The following is a 24314-nucleotide window of genomic DNA, read 5'->3' as shown; positions in this document are numbered from 1 at the left end:
CAACTTTCCAATTTACTTCTATTAATAAAAATGTGCACAGTCTTTTTATATTTACGCTTTTTAAGTCACCAGCATCTACTGAGCATGTGCAAGAATTCACAGAATATACGTCTATGCATTTGTGATTGGCTGTCACATAATACAGGAGGTGTGGAAATAACATAACTTTGAAATTTGTCAGAACTTCTCATTTGAAGTTCAGGCTAAGTGCTATTGCATTGTCTTGTTATCATGCATCTGTTAGTAGTGCAAATCTACTATATTTACTAGTCCTTTATGAATTGCTTTAGCACTTGAAATTAACATTGTAGTGCGAAATGAAATGCTCTAATTTGTTAGAGGATGTTATTTTAGCATCACTCACCATGGAATTCTAGGTTTAACTATGACATTAAAGGGACACGAAACCCAAATTTATCTTTCATGATTCAGATAGAGAATACATTATTAAGCAACATTCCAATTTACTTCTATTATTTAATTTGCTTCATTCTTCAGATATACTTTGTTGAAGAAATAGCAATGCACACAGGTGAGCCAATCACACGAGGCATCTATGTGCAGTCACCAATCTGCAGCTACTGAGCCTATTTAGATATGATTTTCAACAAAGGATATCAAGATTATGAAACAAATTAGTTAAAGGGACAGTATACACACATTTTCATATAACTGCATGTAATAGACACTACTATAAAGAATAAGATGCACAGATACTGATATAAAAATCCAGTATAAAACTGTTTAAAAACTTACTTAAAAGCTCTCAGTTTAGCTCTGTTGAAAAGGTAACTGGAAAGCCCACTGCAAGTGGGAAATAAGACACCCCCCATCCCCCTTCTTTTGCATATGAAAAGACCCTTTACACAAACAGGAGCAAGCTGGAGTAGGTAGCTGACGGTATACTCATAAAACTTTGGGGCTTGGTTAGGAGTCTGAAAATCAGAGCAATGTTATTTAAAAATAAGCAAAATTATACTTTTTTTTTTTTTAAAAAAAAAGAAAACTTTATGTGCTATATAAAGAGATCATCTACAAAACATTTATGCAAAGCTAAAATAAAATGAGTGTATAATGTCCCTTGTGGAGTGATTAAAGTCCCACTTGGAGCTGCAGAGAACTGCTGTTCCCACGCAGAAAACAGTAGGTGAGGCAATCTGCAGTGGCAGCTGTGTAAAGCTTGGTATTTTAACATTTTACTCTGCAACTGGAATAATATGACTCCATTAGTAATATAGGCGTCAATAAAATGTACACATATACCTAATATATATATATATCTTTGATGCCCAGCTATTTGTCAGCAAATTAGCACGCAGCATAAAAAGCATAGTTTTGAGACATCTGCAAGAGCATTGCCTTTCATGCCTGTAACTTAAATTCTTGTGGTAGAAAACCTGTATACCAGGCTTTGTTCCTGTAATTTGCCTTATTAAATTATCTTGCAGTAATGTTGATAGGGCTTTGAGCCAGCCAGCTTGTCAAGAGAGTCTTAAAACATGTTAATTGTGTGTTGAATGATGCTGAAATCCTGGTTGCTAAGCGTGTCACTCAGCGTATAATGGAGATATAAAGGGCTTATCTTTTTTATGGGTTTTATCACATTTGTTTGGGTACAAGATGTTGATTGAAGAAAAAAAGGCTTACAAAACATTGTAGATGGAATTTGCTAAATAATTTACATGAAGAACATAGAATACAATTTATTTGTTTCACTTAGCAAAGCCTTGGGGGTATATTTATCATAGTGCGAGTGGACATGATACAATGTAGCGTATTATGTCCGCTGCACATCGATAAATGCCGACAGCATACGCTGTCGGCATTTATCATTGCACCAGCAGTTCTTGTGAACTGCTTGTGCAATGCCGCCCCCTGCAGATTTGCGACCAATCAGTCGCTAGCAGGGGGTGTCAATCAACCCGATCGTATTCGATCGAGTTGATTTCTGTCCGCGGCCTCAGAGCAGGCGGACAAGTTATTGAGCAGCGGTTCATATGGAGCTTGATAAATCGCCCCCTTGGCGCGTATACTGTAGGCCATTAAGCCATAAATTACAGTGTAGCATCAATTTATTGCTAATCGGCATGGTCTCTTTAACGTGAGTAAATATCTTTATGATCAGTGCTTTGTTTATATAAAATGCACCATTTTTTTCATTTAATAGTTGTCACGATCTTGTTTTTAGAAAATGTATTTTTAATATATGTTAGAGCATACATTAGAGCATTTTCTCATTTAAAGGAACCTGGAAGTAAAATAAAACCTTAAAGGGACAGTCTAGTCAAAATTAAACTTTCATGATTCAGATAGGTCATGTAATTTTAAGCAACTTCCCTATTTACTTTTATCATCAAATTTGCTTTGTTCTCTTGGTATTCTTTATTGAAAGCTAACCTAGATAGGCTCATATGCTAATTTCTAAGCCCTTGAAGACTGTCTCTCATCTTAATGCATTCTGACAGTTTTAACAGCTAGACACTGCTAGTTCATGTGTGCCATACAGATAACATTGTGCTCACTCCTGTGGAGTTATTTACGAGTCAGCACTGATTGGCTTAAATGCAAGTCTGTCAAAAGAACTGAAATAAGGGGGCAGTCTGCAGAGGCTTAGATACAAGGTAATCACAGAGGTAGAAAATATATTAATACAACAGTGTTAGTTATGCAAAACTGGGCAATGGGTAATAAAGGGATTATCTATCTTTTTAAACAATAACAACTCTGGAGTAGACTGTCCCTTTAATGACACAAATAGGGAGTACCAAGAAAAAAAAAGTTCCAATTAATTTTTTTATAAACTTACTTAGCTCCTTTCCTTGAGATCAAACTGTTTAGCAGAACGTAAGGAAGTTCAGGATTGTTGAACAGGAAGTGATATTTCTTAACAACGTGTATTTTTAGATCCAATAACAAGAGACCAGGGAACGGTATTGAGTTGGCTCATTTACATTGACCCAGGGGTATATTTTTACCTAGGCCAACTAGGCCTGTGTCTAAGACAGCAGTATTTTCAGGGGGCAGTTAAAGGGACACTGAACCCAAATTTTCTTCTTTCGCGATTCAGATAGAGCATGACATTTTAAGCAACTTTCTAATTTACTCCTATTATCAAATGTTCTTCATTCTCTTGTTATCTTTATTTGAAATGCAAGAATGTAAGTTTAGATGCCGGCCCAATAGAAAAGTGCTGTCCAGAGTACTGAACCAAAAAAAGCTTAGATGCCTTCTTTTTCAAATAAAGATACCAAGAGAATTCAGAAATATTAATAATAGGAGTAAATTAGAAAGTTGCTTAAAATTGCATGCTCTATCTGAATCACAAAAGAAAAAATTTGGGTTGATAATTAGTTCCATTGCAAGATACTTTCCCTCTCCTGTGCTCTCCAAATGTTTTATTTATTTTAAGGGACATGAAACACATTTTTTTCCTTTCACTATTTCGATAGAGAATACATTTTTAAACAACTTTCCAGTTTACTTCTATTATCACATTTGCTTCATTCTCTTGGTATCCTTTGTATAAGGAACAGCAATGCACTACTGGGAGCTAGCCGAACTCATTAGGTAAGCTAGTGACAAGAGGAAAATATGTGCAGCCACCAATCAGCAGCTAGCTCCCAGGAGTGCAATGCTGCTCCTAGGTACTGTTTTCAACAAAGGATACCAAGTGAACAAAGCAAATTGGATAATATAAGTAAACAAGATCCCTTGTTGTCTAGTATTGATGCAATAATCCCTCAATGTGTCCCCTAGCTTCAGGTTGTGAGAAATATACAAAACTGTTATAAGCTAACATTGTTGGCAGATCTCCCAGTGCCTAGGGCAGCACAAAAACTAAATATACCTCTACATTAAATTAAAGGGACAGTCTAGTCCAAAATAAACTTTCATGATTCAGATAGAGAATGTAATTTTAAACAATTTTCCAATTTACTTTTATCATCAATTTTGCTTTGTTCTCTTGGTATTCTTAGTTGAAAGCTTAACCTAGGAGGTTCATATGCTAATTTCTTAGACCTTTCAGAATGCATTTTAACAGTTTTTCACCTCTAGATGGTGTTAGTTCACGTGTTTCATATAGATAACACTGTGCTCATGCACGTGAAGTTATCTGGGAGCAGGCACTGATTGGCTAAACTGCAAGTCTGTCAAAAGAACTGAAATAAAGGGGCAGTTTGCAGAGGCTTAGATACAAGATAATCACAGAGGTAAATAGTGTATAAATATAACTGTGTTGGTTATGCAAACCTGGGGAATGGGTAATAAAGGGATTATCTATCTTTTAAAACAATGAAAATGTTGGTGTAGACGGTCCCTTTTAACCTTTCTGACCACAAAGCTTTGACCATAGAATGAGTGAAAGACCCCCCACCCATGTCATGACCCCTGAAAGTTACACAAGGGCTTATGGTTTTTCACTTATTATATAAAATAGTTCATTCTTTTTACATTTTTGGCTGCCGTGGCCTCTTTTATTCTCAGTCTTCCGCCAACAATGTTTAATTAATTCCAGCGCCTCTGCATAATTATTAAAGCCTGCTCTTTGTGTGTCCTGCTCTAAGAATAACCTCCTGCAGAAATGCACATTTTAGTATATAGTAATGAACAGTGTCAGCGTATGTATTTCTGCTTGATGTGCTAGGAGTATTTATATGCTAAGCTAACAAAGCCAGGCCTAGGGCAGAACCTTTGAAGAGGCAGGAGAAATTAAATTGCCAACTTATGATAAAACGTTCAGCTATCGCAATGCCCGGCGTTTTATGCCTTTTGTATATTGTAAGTTTGCTAAGAACTATATTCAAATGGAGAGAAATAGGAATGGCAGAAATGAGGGGCAGTCAAAATAAGAGTTTGTTTGGGTAGCACAGTAGGATGACTCTGAGGCAAAATAAAACCTTAAAGGGGCATTGTGCTGTGAAATCTTCCCTTTAAAAGGATATGAAACCCAACAAAAAAATGTTTCGTGATTTAGATAGGGGATACATTTTTAAACAACTTTCCAATTAACTTCTATTATTTAATTTTCTTCATTCCTTTGTTATTCTTAGTTGAAGGAGCAATACGCTACTGGGAGCTAGCTGAACACAGAGTGTGCCAATAGCACGAGGCATAAAAGTGCAGACACCAATCAGCAGCTCCTGAGCCTACCTAGGTATCATTTTTAACATGATACCAAGAGAACAAAATAAATTAGATAATAGAAGTAAATTGGAAAGTTTGTTTAAAATGATATGATCTGTCTTAATCATGAAAGAAATTTTTTTTGTTTCATGTCCCTTTAATATGTTCCCAATTAACAATTTTAGCAGGAGTATATTGCCCCTTTAAAAGAAGTCTTCTTTTTTTCCTTTATAGCTGAATGTTTCTGTACTGAGAGTAAAACTTGTGTTTGTTTTCATGATAGTAAGGCTATCCACCAATACATCAGCGGGAGTTCTGCTTATAAGTCAGTAAGCAATCCATTAAGGAAGGCCCAGACATGCAATTCCTGTTACCTTCAAAATAAATAACTTTAAAGGAACACTGAATCCAATTTTTTTCTTTTGTGATTCAGATAAAGCATGCAAATTTAAGCAATTTTCTAATTTACTCCTATTATCAAATTTTCTTCATTCTCTTTGTATCTTTATTTGAAAAGCAAGAATGTAAGTTTAGATGCCGGCCCATTTTTAGTGAACAACCTGGGTTGTTCTTGCTGATTGGTGGATACATTCACCCACCAATAAACAAGTGCTGTCCAGGGTCTCAACCAAAAATTATCTGGTTCCTTACTTAGATGCCTTCTTTTTCAAATAAAGAGAACAAAGACAAATTGATAATAGGAGTAAAATAGAAAGTGGCTTAAAATTGCAGGCTCTATCTGAATCACAAAATATTTTTTTTGGGGTTCAGTGTCCCTTTAAGCTCATTTTTATTCATGCAAAAAAAAAAAACTAACATGATTAAAAGTGCCCTTTATATATACAGTACATGATATAATTTTTTTAGTTTATCTTCTTTTCTTCATTTGAAAGCAGCTCACATATTAAACAAAATGAATGTGTTTAAAAATTAAATATTGTAACATTTTTACCCAAGAAAGTCCCTGTAACTCACAGCAACTGGGTTGCACTGCTGGTAAATTCAAGCTCCTGAATACACAGTCATTTGTATAGCTTTATGCCTCATTACATACAGTATATACAGTATGTATTGTTTGTCTGTGGTTAACTACATAGTGATGTATGTGTATGTATGTTTTATTTTTTGGCTGTATGCAGTATTGTTGCAGTGTCATTTGTTTTTTTGTGTAGCTTTAAAGGAAGAGTAAAGGTGAAAAAGAAATCCCCATATATAGTTAGTTTTACATGAATGTATAGTAGCTTATAGTAGCTTTTTAAGTGCTAAAAACCTGCATTATTATAATGTAAAGATTTTATTTCAGTTGTAGTCTCTAAGGGTCCTTCATATGGCCCCATTGCTGCCATTTATTCAAATCAGTAGCGGGTGGTTCCGCCAACCACAAGGCGACTGTCTGCCCCAATTGCTTCCTGGTGCTGCCATATATGCAGTCCCGTTTGTGTTCCCCTGTTGTCTCAAAAGAATCAATCTGGATGTGTGGTAGCACATAGGAGTATGTGCTATGGATCAGTAATTTAGGCAAGTTACTACCTTGGGTTGGCTACCCATTTGATCCCTATAAATCTATACTGCCTATGTTTATAGCGCTGTGGAATCTGTTGGCGCTCTACAAATACCTGATAATAATAATAACTGTGCCCGCATATTACACTTTAAGAAAAGCTGCGTCCATGGAAGCAGAGGGAGAATACTTATAGATGACAAATTTTAAAAACATGTTTAATATATAATAATGCAAATTTGATCAGTAATTAAAAAGCTATTGTACAAAACTTTAACTATTTACAGGGTTTTTAACCTTTGTTGTCATTTAATTGGGTAACCAGAAGCTAACCTTTGTAACTATATTAGTGTATTACTCCCCTAGTTTATTTTGACTAATTTAGTGGAGGCACTAAAATTACTTTGAAGGAACAGAACACACCAACATTTTATTTCATGCTTTGGATAGAACATACAATTTTAAACAACCTTCCAATTTACTTTTATTATCAAATTTGCTTTGTGCTCTTGTTATCCTTTGCTGAATGAACAGCTTTGCACTACTGACAGCAAGATGAACACATCTAGTCAGCCAATCACAAAAGACAGAAGTGTGCAGACACCAATTAGCAGCAGCTCTCACTGCTAATTGGTGCCTGCACACTTCTTTTTCAACAAGGGATACCAAGAGAACGAAGCACATTTGAAAATAGAAGTGAATTTAAAAGTGTCTTAAAATGACATGCTCTATCTGAAACAATTAAGTTTAATTTTGACTTTCCTATCCCTTTAATCATTTTTATACTGTATATAGCACAATGCATATTTTATTTCTAACTCATCATTTTTTAATTTTTTTTTTTTTTTTTAGGAAAATCCAACCTATAAAGGAGATGCCCCAGAGTTCAGATCAGGATCTTCTAATGCAGTGAGCTCACCTTTTTTTCATTATATTATTTTAAGGACATTCAACAAGATGAAAGGGATCATCATAAGTAGCAGTGCATTGAAAGCATGGAACATTTTTAGGCCGTAACTGCTCAGACGTATACTTATATAATGGACACTGGGCGAGTACAACTTTTGGCAGCTTTTTCCCGTTCTTTTTTATATATATATTCTTTTCACTTATTGGTTGGATCCATGGTTGGATTAGTAGAGAACTTGGGTACAGTTGGGCAGGGAGTGGGCAATTGCTGGCTGGCGTCAGGGCCATTCTTTATATAAGCCAGGAATAGGCATTGAAAATATTTTTTTTAGACATAAACCTGACTGCCTGCGCGTTGGCTTTGCAAAATAGTCTGTGTGAGAGATCAGACGGTACCTTTGTATTACACAAAAAAAAATCATTTTATATCGCTGGCACTATGCAGGCCAAAATATTACAGGTGAGGGGAGCTCAAGCTGCACTACAAATGCTGTGAACCAGCTTTTAGAATAAACTGTGTTTGTGTGCATGTATATATATATATATATATATATATATATATGAAATCCAAGGATTTGTGTTTTTTTGTGTGGTAATGCCAAACTATATACTCTATAACTAAACATAAAACACACACTAGCTAACTAATTTAACACATCTCTAAAACATTTTATCGATAAGCAGTAAAAGTGATTTGTCAAGGGGATGGCAAAAAAAAATCCTTATGTAACTATGAGTGGGGACCGGGAAGATTGGGTTGTTGGTTAATATGGTAGACACAGCAGTCGGAGCTTTGCAAAAGTACTCTAGGGAATTTTGTTTAGTTTGTTCTCCCATAGATTCTTCTTTCCTAAAACTAGCATATGATTTTTATGACATTTCAGTCTATTGCAGTGAGTTTACCTCTTAACTGCTTAACTTCAACACAAAGCAACCTACCCAAGCTTTGACAATATCTCATCGTACCTACCCCCACACGCAACAGATTTTAGCAGAATCATATCATAGAACCTTGTTATTGTCTTCTTTGTCATTGCAGTTCCAACATCTTTTTTTCATTGACCATCACTCTTTTCTCAGGGAGTGACCACTCGACCCAGTCGTAGGAATGCAGGGGAGAAGATTAAATATCGACTAGTGGCTGTGCCTCATGGCAATGACATTGCATCTCTTTTTGAATTGGATCCCACAACTTTGCAAAAGACAGACTCTTTTGTTCCAAGGTAGGGAGGATATAAGGAAGAGAGTAAGTCTGTGAAAATAATTTTCTTTGTAGAAATTACAAGATGAAAACATTTCAGAATATATATATATATATATATATATATATATATATATATTTGTGTGTGTGTGTGATGCAGCATAGCAGTAAAAAAAGCTCACTAGAAAATATCTCCTGAGCATCTCTATGTAAAAAAGGAAGATATTTTACCCCACTGTAAAGAGACTTTAAGCAGCCAATCAGGATGCTAGTCCCAGGACTTGCATGGGAGTATGCATCTGTCATGTGCAGGCACAGCCATGTTATTTTCCTATTCAGTTTAAGGAAGTTTACTATAAAAATTTCACAAGATTTCAGTGATATCTCATGAGATAACAGCAAAGAAAAACATGACCTTAGCACTGCTGATGAATTGGCTATTTAAAAAAAAAAATCCAACTTGCAACTGGACAGCGGCTGAAGAATAATTCTTCACAGAGCACTTACACTGGTGAGCTAAATACATTTTGAGGTAAAATATCTTCCCTTTTTAGATAGAGATGTTCAGGTGATATTTTCATGTCAGCTATTTACAGTTATGCTGTATCGCTTTCAAGTGATAGCATATGAGTATTATGTCCCTTTAAAGTAAGTTACAGATCAAATTCTGTCTAGAAAAGAAACAAAAACAGGCGTTAAACAGTAGTGCTTTTCATATATTCTCATTATAGTGTGTATCAAGTTCTGTAAATTGTTTATAAAGCTTATGAACAACCTCTAGCTGACTATTGGAATGGCATCTTAAATTATGTACTGCTTATGAAGGTCTAGAACATGTTTTTCACAATTTCAGGAATTCCTTTGTGCGGTTACGACATCTCTGCACTAACACTTGGATCCAGAGCACTAATGTCCCTATAGATGTGGATGAGGAGAGACCAATCCGCCTTATGGTACATATAAAGGGGAAGAATGATTTTGGGCGATATTGCGTTTATGAATTCACTTATGTTTTTTTTATAGTGCTAATTAATTTTCCCTTTATGATTTTCCCCAGTGCTAATTTTGACTTTTCCTTATTGATTCTTATAACCCTTCAGTGAACTCTTCATTTCACACCTGCATCTCTTAAGTAATATATCAAGATTTTCCTAATAATGCCTCACTGGTAATAGCCTTCCTTACTTCCTCTCTTTTCATGTATATGATTCTTCGTATTAATAAATTTCTTTCTTCTTCCCTTTAAGCTGGGTACTTGCCCTACTAAAGAAGATAAGGAAGCCTTTGCGATTGTCTCTGTACCTGTGTCCGAGATTCGTGACTTGGATTTTGCTAACGATGCTAGTTTAATGCTTTCCAATTTTGTAGAACGTCTAAATGAAGGCTTCATCAGTCAGAATGACAGGAGGTATGTTTGGAGGGCAAAGAAATGAGTAGCACATTTCACACATGGAGAATCTTGGTCTTACAGCAAATGCCTAGTTTAGCTATTACATGCATGTCCACTTAAAAGACTAATCCTCAGTGCAAGCTCATTTTATCATGTTTACTGAGCTATATCACACAGATTGTACCCTTCACCACTTCTATTTGATATCCCAGTGGTCAACCACTGTTAATAGGTTTTATTTTACTACAGAAATCTTTTTTTGCTACAGCTAGTGGGCCCATAACTCAATGAAAACTCAGGTACCACCTAATGTAAGCTTTCACACTCAAAGCAAAGGTTTAGTTAACCCCATCACTTGGTGAAACCTCAGTTACTCCATCTGTATTACGCATCTGACAAAGGGGACTTACTTCTACCACCTCCAATGGGTCTTATTAGTTTACTGGAATTCTGTTATACCACTTCCTTCCCTCAACAGAAGCAGTGTTCACCTAACTCATGTCTTCATTATTCAAATATTTAACTGCCTACAAGGCACTTATATCCAAAGGTACCCAGAGAAGGGGTCAAGAGGGAGCAAATGATTCCCCCCCCCCCCATAATTAGCTCTTCCTTTGTAAAAACATTGTACAGCCTGTGGAGTTTTTTCTACGCCATTTTATTCCATTAGAAGAGCCACGGTATGACTCACATTAGTAATCAACATAACAGCAAAACCTAGTGGTAGGCTTGTGACTAACTCCTCACTGGGTGTAATTGTGTCACTGCCCAAAACTCCACTCCCTTTGCTTCTCAGTAGCAGCTCTCTGAGGGGAAAAGGGGCCTCACATTGGTCTGAGCACCCCTCTCTACAAAGAATCTTTAATTCTTCACCTTCTTCCTGTGGAGACAGAAAAAATAATATAATTCCAAACAGAGGGGAGGGATTAAGTGCTCTTAGAGCTTTGATAATCTTTGCCTCCTCATAGTCCGCAAGACCTCGCTGAATGCGGATAGCAATACGCTCTCCGTATTCAGCATTGCACCAGCAGCTCACAAGAGCTGCTGGTGCAACGCCGCCCCCTGCAGACTCGCGGCCAATGGGCTGCCAGCAGGGAGGTGTCAATCAACCCGATCGTACTCTATCAGGTTGATTTCCGGCGATGTCTGTCCGCCTGCTCAGAGCAGGCGGACAGGTTATGAAGCAGCGGTCTTTGTGACCGCTGCTTCATAACTGCTGTTTCTGGCGAGTCTGAAGACTCGCCAGAAATACGGGCCATCAAGCTCCTCTCGGAGCTTGATAGATAGGCCCCTTCGTCTGTAAAATATCTGAGAACATCCTGGCCACAAAATTGATGATATGTGTAAAGTAGTGTATAACAAACATTAACATAATTAGAATCGTATATCTCATAGCATATACTGGTCTAAGCTAATTAGCAGTAGGCTTGAAATGTAATGATGGCAATTTGTAAATGCCTTAATTTCTCCAACATAGGTGTGTCCGGTCCACGGCGTCATCCTTACTTGTGGGATATTCTCTTCCCCAACAGGAAATGGCAAAGAGCCCAGCAAAGCTGGTCACATGATCCCTCCCAGGCTCCGCCTACCCCAGTCATTCTCTTTGCCGTTGTACAGGCAACATCTCCACGGAGATGGCTTAGAGTTTTTTAGTGTTTAACTGTAGTTTTTATTATTCAATCAAGAGTTTGTTATTTTGAAATAGTGCTGGTATGTACTATTTACTCAGAAACAGAAAAGAGATGAAGATTTCTGTTTGTATGAGGAAAATGATTTTAGCAACCGTAACTAAAATCCATGGCTGTTCCACACAGGGCTGTTGAGAGCAATTAACTTCAGTTGGGGGAACAGTGTGCAGTCTCTTGCTGCTTGAGGTATGACACATTCTAACAAGACGATGTAATGCTGGAAGCTGTCATTTTCCCTATGGGATCCGGTAAGCCATGTTTATTACGATCATAAATAAGGGCTTCACAAGGGCTTATTAAGACTGTAGACTGTTTCTGGGCTAAATCGATTCATTATTAACACATATTTAGCCTTGAGGAATCATTTTATCTGGGTATTTTGATATAATAATATCGGCAGGCACTGTATTAGACACCTTATTCCTTAGGGGCTTTCCCAAAGCTTAAGCAGAGCCTCATTTTCGCGCCGGTGTGGCGCACTTGTTTTTGAGAGGCATGGCATGCAGTCGCATGTGAGAGGAGCTCTGATACTTAGAAAAGACTTTCTGAAGGCGTCATTTGGTATCGTATTCCCCTTTGGGCTTGGTTGGGTCTCAGCAAAGCAGATACCAGGGACTGTAAAGGGGTTAAAGTTTAAAACGGCTCCGGTTCCGTTATTTTAAGGGTTAAAGCTTCCAAATTTGGTGTGCAATACTTTTAAGGCTTTAAGACACTGTGGTGAAAATTTGGTGAATTTTGAACAATTCCTTCATGTTTTTTCGCAATTGCAGTAATAAAGTGTGTTCAGTTTAAAATTTAAAGTGACAGTAACGGTTTTATTTTAAAACGTTTTTGTACTTTGTTATCAAGTTTATGCCTGTTTAACATGTCTGAACTACCAGATAGACTGTGTTCTGAATGTGGGGAAGCCAGAATTCCTATTCATTTAAATAAATGTGATTTATGTGATAATGACAATGATGCCCAAGATGATTCCTCAAGTGAGGGGAGTAAGCATGGTACTGCATCATTCCCTCCTTCGTCTACACGAGTCTTGCCCACTCAGGAGGCCCCTAGTACATCTAGCGCGCCAATACTCCTTACTATGCAACAATTAACGGCTGTAATGGATAATTCTGTCAAAAACATTTTAGCCAAAATGAACCCTTGTCAGCGTAAGCGTGGCTGCTCTGTTTTAGATACTGAAGAGCATGACGACGCTGATATTAATATCTCTGAAGGGCCCCTAACCCAGTCTGAGGGGGCCAGGGAGGTTTTGTCTGAGGGAGAAATTACTGATTCAGGGAACATTTCTCAACAGGCTGAACCTGATGTGATTGCATTTAAATTTAAGTTGGAACATCTCCGCATTCTGCTTAAGGAGGTATTATCCACTCTGATTGAAAGAAAAATGAATTGCGCTAGAGAATATATATGTATATATGTAAGACTGGTTAATATATATATTGTATCTAAATACACACGTGGTAGATCTTGCTACGAATGCAACAAAAAAGGATTATATCAAAACCACAACAGGATAAAAAACACAAGATAGAGGAATGTAAGCAGTTGCAGATAGTTGCAAATTAAAAAACCAATTTCAGCCTATTTGTGTTATTCCTCTATCTTGTGTTTTTTATCCTGTTGTGGTTTTGATATAATCCTTTTTTGTTGCATTCGTAGCAAGATCTACCACGTGTGTATTTAGATACAATATATATATTAACCAGTCTTACATATATACATATATATTCTCTAGCGCAATTCATTTTTCTTTCAATCTTTGTGTATAACACTATTCTTTTCATATAATTGCTGCTGTAGGAATATTTGACTGTATACACTCATATACATAAAATGGCAGAAATAGCAACTGAAAATATGTCTGTCACAATGGAGAATATTATACTTAAAGAGTTTGGGAATAATCCACATAGAGCTACTAGAAATAGAGAACTAAACCTGCTAGATACTACTACAGAAGAAGTCTTTATGCAGGATGAAAATCCAGAGGAATTATTTAAATCTCTAGAAAAATTACTAAGTCAAGATTCTAGAGACTGGCAAGATCTAATTCTACTAGAGAATTATCTTATACATAAAGTGGTCCCGAGAGGACTGAGAGTTCTAAAACAACCAGCATTTAATCTGGATGAAGTAGAATTCCTTACAGAGTGGGAAGCAGCAGCTCTGGAATGCTCAAACAAATTCATTAAAATATTAATAAAATATAGGGAACATAGACTTAACAAGTTAAAAATAGAGTTGGATGATATTGTAAGTAAATTACAGCCATTTAAAGACAATGATAAATGGGTAAACCGGAATAAAAGTGTACAATTTAGAATAAGCCAACTAGACAGAGAATTACAAACCAATAAACAAAAAAAGTTAAAAAGAGATATTGAGGATTTTAAAAATAATATGGTTTATACTTATAAAAATAATAAAGACCAAGTTGGTACCTCTAAACGTTCAGAGGAGGGAACCATGCATAAATCAAAGTCAATAACACAGGAAAATGACCACAAAAAAGGGGACACTAAAAATTCTTACTACAACTATGGTGATAACAAAAATAAAGACAAAAATAATATGTATAATGGCAACTATAATAAGGGCAATAGCCATAACACTAATCATAATAGACAACAGCATTATTCTAGTAGAAATAATGCTGATAAATCATACAACTATCCATTAGAGTATAGGCATACCCCTACTTATCATCATAGTAATAAATCAAACCCACAGAACCAACATTTACAGTGGAGACGAAAAGATAGTGCTAGAGATAAGACTAATAATAGTTACCATCATGATTCACAGTTTGCTGTCAATAATAGATATGAGGTATTGGATTATAATCATGCCCAAAATAATGAACATCATAATTGGGAGACCCGGGGGGTTAAACCCAAACAACAGAATTATGTTCAATATAATGAACCCTATAACTGGGAAATACGGGGAGCTAAACCCAAAGAGACACAAGAACCTAAGCATTTTTTAGAGATAGAACAGGTAAAAAATCACAAACCAACACAACAGGACAGAACCAAACAAAGAAAAAGATCATTAGAAAGAGAAGAAGGGGAAATAGAGCTGGAAAACTTATACAGGCAAACAGGGAGAACAAGGAGAGACTAAATAAGGCGAAAAAAGAAATTTTTAACCTTGCTAAAATAGATTTGGATAACAATGATATTAAACTTTTACAAAAAGGCCTCAATTTTGCACCAAAATCGAAACCAAGTAAATTTGAAATGTTTATAGATATACATAAATATGTCAGAAAACTAACACTAAAGAGATATTTCCTTAAGAACCCTGTAAATAGAGGTATCTACAACCAACCCTACTTGGAGTCTACAGACCTTGGGGTATTGGGTATTTTAAAAGAACTAGAAATAAAAGAAAAAACAGTTTCAGAAGATCATTGTAATATAAGGGAAGATAATTTGGATGAATATATAGATACATTAGATATCTCTCAACATTGGATGGAACCAGAAATACAACACTCTAACTTTAAGGCAAAATCCACATTTAATCCTGTGGGTTTTCAAGGTGAACAAATATCAATGTTCAATAAACTAGTTACTAAAGACATAGAGATAGAGTTTGAGAAAGAAAATAATTTCTTAACAAAACATAATGATAATTTGACCATATTAGAAAGAAAGTCCATGAAAAAATTAATGAATAATGACAATATCACGATACGCCCCGCCGACAAAGGCGGGGGTATAGTGATACAAAAAAGAGATGAATATCTCAAAGAAGCATATAGGCTATTAAATGATAGTACAACCTATAAAATTCTTCCAAAAGATCCAACTGATACATATAATAAGGAACTAAATAAGATGCTCAACACAGCTAAAAGTGCTGGTATTTTAAATGAGGATGAATATAAATACATCCATACTACACAACCGAATACACCGTATATATATCACTTACCCAAAATACACAAAGATCCCCTCAACCCTCCGGGTAGACCGATAATATCGGGAATAGGGTCTATTACAGATAATTTATCTAAGTATGTAGACTTTTACTTACAGCCAATAGTGAAATCGACTAAGGCATACCTTAAGGATACTAGCGAGGTAATAAATAGATTTGAAGGCATTACTTGGGAAGAAGATATGATGTGGCTTACTTGCGACGTCGCTTCCCTATACACCTGTATTCCTCATGATGATGGTATAGAGAATATACAAATTGAACTGTCCAATTGGTCTATCCCAGAAAACCATATACAATTCTTAATCAACAGTATAAAATTTATTTTACACCATAATTACTTTCTATTCCAAAACAAATTTTATGTACAAACAAGGGGGACTGCGATGGGGACTACTTTTGCCCCATCGTACGCAAATATTTATGTTAATGCTTTTGAGACCAAACACATTTGGAAAAACAATCCATTTAAAGAGAATATTTTAATTTATGCTAGATATATCGACGATATTATTATTTTATGGAAAGGAAGTAAAGAGAATATAGATAATTTTATGGTCTTTATGAATGACAATAATTTTAATTTATCTTTTACTTATTCATGCTCAAAAGAAAAAATAGAATTTCTAGATTTAATCCTTTATAAAGATAGTCATGATAAAATAGCGGTAAAGAATTTTCGCAAACTTACCGACAGAAACAGCTTTATACAAGCCAATAGTGCCCACAAAAAGAGTTGGCTAGACAATGTTCCGTACAGCCAATTCTTAAGGTTAAAAAGAAATTGCACACACGTAATAGACTATGAAACGGAGGCTGATATCTTGGAAAAGAAATTCCTGGAGAAAGGGTATACCCAAGAAATTATCAAACAGGCTAGACAAAAAGTAACCCTTAAAAATAGGAACCATACCCTAAAAAAAGAAGAAAAAAACAATAGCCAAGACAATATAGGGACCAATATACATAAAGAATTGATTAAATCAAAATCTGGAAAACAAAACCCTATTAGATTTATAACAACCTTTAACGAGGGCTCTAAAAAACTGGAAGGCATCCTTAAAAAACATTGGCCTATTTTAAGATCAGATCCTGTTTTAGGACCACACTTAGAGGTAAAACCTACTATTACATATAGAAAAGGAAAAAGTCTAAGAAATCTACTAGCACCTAGTAAAATTAAAGTAGAAACAAAAACAGAAATAAATAAAATTAGTGAGGGAACCAACTGGCTTAAGGATTGGAAAGGAACTATGAAATGTGGAAAATCTAGGTGCAATATGTGCAAACATATAAATAAGGCACCCACATTTCATAATAGTGAATCAACTGAAACACACAATATCACGTTTAGAAGTAATTGTGATTCAACACATATTGTATATTTATTGGAATGTGGGTGTGGCCTCTTATATGTGGGGCGCACAAAAAGGAAAGCCAGACGAAGGCTAAACGAACATGTTTATAATATAAAAGAAAAATTGGAAAAACATAGTGTACCAAAGCATTTTTTAGAACATCATGGTAACAACCCTAGTTCCCTTAAAATCCAAATTATAGATCAGATCCCCCCATCTAGACCAAATAGGCTACTAGCACTTAGAAAATTAGAAACTAAGTGGATTTACAAATTAAAAACCCTGCAACCACTAGGTCTCAATATAGATATTGACATAGCGGCATTTATGTAGCTATAATAAATTTCCTTTATATATATTTAATAACCGGTTTTTTTTTTTTTTTTTTTTTTTTTTTTTAATACATTTTTAGATAATTTATTAACCTCTTATTGCACTTTTTGGTTTTAGAAATAAAAATAAAAATATTCCAGGTTAACATAGCAATTAAAGTCCCGACATTATACTAAACACAAAACCTTTTTATGACATAGTAAATCGTTTTTCTATTATTTATTATTTGTTATCACCATTATTGTAATATACTGTTCTGTTCTATTCAATGATACAGCTAGCACACAGTACGTAATACGTAGAACACAGTACTAAACTTCTGTAGTAATCTTATAATAGTACAGTGAAAACCCAGATAGACAGCTCCAGGGAAAATGAATAGTATGGGGATAATCACTTCATGTAAATAAAGTTTTAAGATTGACCGCGCCTTATGCGATTATACTTTGGGTACATAACGTTATCGTATATAGTAGCGGTCAAATCTTAAAGAATAAGGATGTATTCTCTCCTTTTTTTATATAATTTTTTTATATATAACTTTTTTAACTAGTTTTATAAGTATTTCTTCTGTATATACTATGTGGTATCTAGCAATTTGATGAAAAAATGTAAAAATGTTTGACAAGACATCATTTACACTGCAGCGAACTAAAAGTCTGTGTATGCGGAGCAATATGAGACACACCTATGAACAGGATTGGCCAAGTAACACACCTCTTTATGATAATTGGCTGTCTCTCCTTTAAATAACAAAGGCGCAATTTCTAACACATACGTCATTACTGCCTCATGAAGAAGCCCGGCCGCTGATCGGGGGAAACGCGTTAGGCTATTAAAGAGCAAGCGTCTGGCCAGCTGCCTCAGAATCCTATCCACGGTTATCAGAGCAGGGGTTCCGGATACCGTGCCTGAAAATTTCCACCTTGAACCTGGTGTGGAGGAGCAGCAGCTGTACCTACACAGTGCTCAACTGATGTGCTTTTTAGCACTTACGAATCTTGTAAGTGTCAGTTTTTATGTGTATACTTCACTGTTAATAAAATATTTCACTTGAGTCGGCCCTGTGCGCTTTCTTCTTTTTTTCTCTTTTATATTATCCACTCTGGATGATTGTGAAAAGTTGGTCATCCCAGAGAAACTATGTAAAATGGACAAGTTCCTAGAGGTGCCGGGGCTCCCAGAAGCTTTTCCTATACCCAAGCGGGTGGCGGACATTGTTAATAAAGAATGGGAAAGGCCCGGTATTCCTTTCGTCCCTCCCCCCATTTTTAAAAAATTGTTTCCTATGGTCGACCCCAGAAAGGACTTATGGCAGACAGTCCCCAAGGTCGAGGGAGCGGTTTCCACTTTAAACAAACGCACCACTATACCCATAGAGGATAGTTGTGCTTTCAAAGATCCTATGGATAAAAAATTAGAAGGTTTGCTTAAAAAGATGTTTGTTCAGCAGGGTTACCTTCTACAACCAATTTCATGCATTGTCCCTGTCGCTACAGCCGCATGTTTCTGGTTCGATGAGCTGATAAAGACGCTCGATAGTGATTCTCCTCCTTATGAGGAGATTATGGACAGAATCAATGCTCTCAAATTGGCTAATTCTTTCACCCTAGACGCCACTTTGCAATTGGCTAGGTTAGCGGCTAAGAATTCTGGGTTTGCTATTGTGGCGCGCAGAGCGCTTTGGTTGAAATCTTGGTCGGCTGATGCGTCTTCCAAGAACAAGCTACTAAACATTCCTTTCAAGGGGAAAACGCTGTTTGGCCCTGACTTGAAAGAGATTATCTCTGATATCACTGGGGGTAAGGGCCACGCCCTTCCTCAGGATCGGCCTTTCAAGGCAAAAAATAGACCTAATTTTCGTCCCTTTCGTAAAAACGGACCAGCCCAAAGTGCTACGTCCTCTAAGCAAGAGGGTAATACTTCTCAAGCCAAGCCAGCTTGGAGACCAATGCAAGGCTGGAACAAGGGAAAGCAGGCCAAGAAACCTGCCACTGCTACCACGACAGCATGAAATGTTGGCCCCCGATCCGGGACCGGATCTGGTGGGGGGCAGACTCTCTCTCTTCGCTCAGGCTTGGGCAAGAGATGTTCTGGATCCTTGGGCGCTAGAAATAGTCTCCCAAGGTTATCTTCTGGAATTCAAGGGACTTCCCCCAAGGGGGAGGTTCCACAGGTCTCTGTTGTCTTCAGACCACATAAAAAGACAGGCGTTCTTACATTGTGTAGAAGACCTGTTAAAAATGGGAGTGATTCATCCAGTTCCATTAAGAGAACAAGGGATGGGGTTCTACTCCAATCTGTTCATAGTTCCCAAAAAAGAGGGAACGTTCAGACCAATCTTAGATCTCAAGATCTTAAACAATTTTCTCAGGGTTCCATCGTTCAAGATGGAAACCATTCGAACTATTCTTCCTTCCATCCAGGAAGGTCAATTCATGACCACGGTGGATTTAAAGGATGCGTATCTACATATTCCTATCCACAAGGAACATCATCGGTTCCTAAGGTTCGCATTCCTGGACAAACATTACCAGTTCGTGGCGCTTCCTTTCGGATTAGCCACTGCTCCAAGGATTTTCACAAAGGTACTAGGGTCCCTTCTAGCTGTGCTACGACCAAGGGGCGTTGCGGTAGTACCTTACTTGGACGACATTCTGATTCAAGCGTCGTCCCTTCCTCAAGCAAAGGCTCACACGGACATCGTCCTGGCCTTTCTCAGATCTCACGGATGGAAAGTGAACGTGGAAAAGAGTTCTCTATCCCCGTCAACAAGGGTTCCCTTCTTGGGAACAATTATAGACTCCTTAGAAATGAGGATCTTTCTGACAGAAGTCAGAAAAACAAAACTTCTAGACTCTTGTCGGATACTTCATTCCGTTCCTCTTCCTTCCATAGCTCAGTGCATGGAAGTGATCGGGTTAATGGTAGCGGCAATGGACATAGTTCCTTTTGCGCGCATTCATCTAAGACCATTACAACTGTGCATGCTCAGTCAGTGGAATGGGGACTATACAGACTTGTCTCCGAAGATACAAGTAAATCAGAGGACCAGAGACTCACTCCGTTGGTGGCTGTCCCTGGACAACCTGTCACAAGGGATGACATTCCGCAGACCAGAGTGGGTCATTGTCACGACCGACGCCAGTCTGATGGGCTGGGGCGCGGTCTGGGGATCCCTGAAAGCTCAGGGTCTTTGGTCTCGGGAAGAATCTCTTCTACCGATAAATATTCTGGAACTGAGAGCGATATTCAATGCTCTCAAGGCTTGGCCTCAGCTAGCGAGGACCAAGTTCATACGGTTTCAATCAGACAACATGACAACTGTTGCGTACATCAACCATCAGGGGGGAACAAGGAGTTCCCTAGCGATGGAAGAAGTGACCAAAATCATTCTGTGGGCGGAGTCTCACTCCTGCCACCTGTCTGCTATCCACATCCCAGGAGTGGAAAATTGGGAAGCGGATTTTCTGAGTCGTCAGACATTGCATCCGGGGGAGTGGGAACTCCATCCGGAAATCTTCTGCCCAAGTCACTCACCTGTGGGGCATTCCAGACATGGATCTGATGGCCTCTCGTCAGAACTTCAAAGTTCCTTGCTACGGGGCCAGATCCAGGGATCCCAAGGCGGCTCTAGTGGATGCACTAGTAGCACCTTGGACCTTCAAACTAGCTTATGTGTTCCCGCCATTTCCTCTCATCCCCAGGCTGGTAGCCAGGATCAATCAGGAGAGGGCGTCGGTGATCTTGATAGCTCCTGCGTGGCCACGCAGGACTTGGTATGCAGATCTGGTGAATATGTCATCGGCTCCACCTTGGAAGCTACCTGTGAGACGAGACCTTCTTGTTCAGGGTCCGTTCGAACATCCGAATCTGGTTTCACTCCAGCTGACTGCTTGGAGATTGAACGCTTGATTTTATCGAAGCGAGGATTCTCAGACTCTGTTATCGATACTCTTGTTCAGGCCAGAAAGCCTGTAACTAGAAAGATTTACCACAAAATTTGGAAAAAATATATCTGTTGGTGTGAATCTAAAGGATTCCCTTGGGACAAGGTTAAGATTCCTAGGATTCTATCCTTCCTTCAAGAAGGATTGGAAAAAGGATTATCTGCAAGTTCCCTGAAGGGACAGATTTCTGCCTTGTCGGTGTTACTTCACAAAAAACTGGCAGCTGTGCCAGATGTTCAAGCCTTTGTTCAGGCTCTGGTTAGAATCAAGCCTGTTTACAAACCTTTGACTCCTCCTTGGAGTCTCAATTTAGTTCTTTCAGTTCTTCAGGGGGTTCCGTTTGAACCCTTACATTCCGTTGATATTAAGTTATTATCTTGGAAAGTTTTGTTTTTAGTTGCAATTTCTTCTGCTAGAAGAGTTTCAGAATTATCTGCTCTGCAGTGTTCTCCTCCTTATCTGGTGTTCCATGCAGATAAGGTGGTTTTACGTACTAAACCTGGTTTTCTTCCAAAAGTTGTTTCTAACAAAAACATTAACCAGGAGATTATCGTACCTTCTCTGTGTCCGAAACCAGTTTCAAAGAAGGAACGTTTGTTGCACAATTTGGATGTTGTTCGCGCTCTAAAATTCTATTTAGATGCTACAAAGGATTTTAGACAAACATCTTCCTTGTTTGTTGTTTATTCCGGTAAAAGGAGAGGTCAAAAAGCAACTTCTACCTCTCTCTCTTTTTGGATTAAAAGCATCATCAGATTGGCTTACGAGACTGCCGGACGGCAGCCTCCCGAAAGAATCACAGCTCATTCCACTAGGGCTGTGGCTTCCACATGGGCCTTCAAGAACGAGGCTTCTGTTGATCAGATATGTAGGGCAGCGACTTGGTCTTCACTGCACACTTTTACCAAATTTTACAAGTTTGATACTTTTGCTTCTTCTGAGGCTATTTTTGGGAGAAAGGTTTTGCAAGCCGTGGTGCCTTCCATTTAGGTGACCTGATTTGCTCCCTCCCTTCATCCGTGTCCTAAAGCTTTGGTATTGGTTCCCACAAGTAAGGATGACGCCGTGGACCGGACACACCTATGTTGGAGAAAACAGAATTTATGTTTACCTGATAAATTTCTTTCTCCAACGGTGTGTCCGGTCCACGGCCCGCCCGGGTTTTTAATCAGGTCTGATAATTTATTTTCTTTTAACTACAGTCACCACGGTACCATATGGTTTCTCCTATGCAAATATTCCTCCTTAACGTCGGTCGAATGACTGGGGTAGGCGGAGCCTGGGAGGGATCATGTGACCAGCTTTGCTGGGCTCTTTGCCATTTCCTGTTGGGGAAGAGAATATCCCACAAGTAAGGATGACGCCGTGGACCGGACACACCGTTGGAGAAAGAAATTTATCAGGTAAACATAAATTCTGTTTTTTGTGAGAGTTTGTTAAATTTGATCACATATGTTGATCGCTGCATTAATTGACACAAACAACTCTTTCTTTTGCATTGAAAACATGTGATGTAAAAGCTGCTTAAAGGGACACTGAACCCAATTGTTTTCTTTTATGATTCAGATAGAGCATTCAATTTTAAGCAACTTTCTAATTTACTCCTATTATACATTTTTTCTTTGTTCTATTGCTATCTTTATTTAAAAAGCAGGAATGTGATGCATAGGAGCCGGCCCATTTTTGTTTAAGAACCTGGGTTATGCTTGCTTATTGGTGGGTAGATGTAAGCCTCCAATAAGCAAGCGCTATCCATGGTGCTGAACCTAAAATGGGCTGGCTGCTAAGATTTACATTATTACTTTTAAAATAAAGATAGCAAGAGAACGAAGAAAAATTGATAATAGGAGTAAATTAGAAAGTTGCTTAAAATTTCATGCTACTGAATCACGAAAGAAAAAATATGGGTTCAGTGTCCCTTTAAAGGAACACTATACACTAAATTTTTCTTTGCATAAATGTTTTGTAGATGATCCATTTATATAGACTATACAGCTTTTTTTTTTTTTTTTAAATGTATAGTTTTGCTTATTTTTAAATAACATTGTGCTGATTTTCAGACTCCTAACCAAGCCCCAAAGTTTTAGGAGAATACTGATGTATACCTACTCCAGCTTGCCCCTGTTTGTTTAAAGAGTCTTTTCATATGCAGGGGGGGGGGGGAGTGTCTGCTTTTTTGCTATAGAACCAATTTGCAGTGGGTGTTCCAGTTAATCTTTTCAACGGTGCTAAACTGTGAGCTTCTAAGTACATTTTTAAACGGTTTTATACTGGATTTTTAGATCAGTATCTGTGCATATTATTCTTTATAGTAGTGTCTATTGCATGCAGTTAAATAACAATTGGTGTATACTGTCCCTTTAAATTTAAATTGGCACAATAAATAATAGGACTTTTGCGTATGAACACGCTTATGTGCTATTCTTTATATCCAATACTAACCAAAATGCTCCAGCATACTGATAAAGAGCGGTAAATCACATGACTGGTGGCAAAAAATGTAAGCAATTTTGGAATTTTTTTATTAAATTATGAAAAATATTTATATGCTATTTTTGAAATATTTGCTTTACAAGCTGTTTTAATTGCTAGGTCGCCATAGATTACAATGTTTTATGTCTGTATCAGCTCTGTGCTTTCTACTAATGCTCTTTTGCTGATATTCAATTTGTACTAATGCTCTTTGGCTGATGCTTCCTGTAAATAGTTATAGATAGGAACGTCCTGCATTTGCTCGCTAAACATTTACTGGACATACCTATAAGCCAATGAGAATGATAACTTAATTTAAAGGGACACTCTACTCTAAATTAAACTATTATTTTTCAGATAGGGGTTGCAATTTTAAACAACTTTCCGAAGTATTTTTAGCATCAAATTTGCTTTGCTCTCTTGGTATTCTTTGT

General features: G+C 37.4%; 1 protein-coding gene across 1 annotated transcript in view; it reads left to right on the top strand.

Moving 5' to 3' along the window:
- Nucleotides 1-24314, top strand: part of ITPR3 (inositol 1,4,5-trisphosphate receptor type 3) — a 579835-nt gene that overhangs the window by 217313 nt on the left and 338208 nt on the right. The window contains 4 exon segments of the mRNA XM_053706861.1: nt 7478-7534; nt 8615-8757; nt 9589-9688; nt 9983-10143. Coding sequence (XP_053562836.1) covers nt 7478-7534; nt 8615-8757; nt 9589-9688; nt 9983-10143 — 461 coding nt within the window.

Source organism: Bombina bombina, chromosome 3 (genome assembly GCF_027579735.1).
Source record: "Bombina bombina isolate aBomBom1 chromosome 3, aBomBom1.pri, whole genome shotgun sequence".
Classification (NCBI taxonomy): domain Eukaryota; kingdom Metazoa; phylum Chordata; class Amphibia; order Anura; family Bombinatoridae; genus Bombina; species Bombina bombina.
This window is presented reverse-complemented; position numbering and strand designations above follow the sequence as displayed.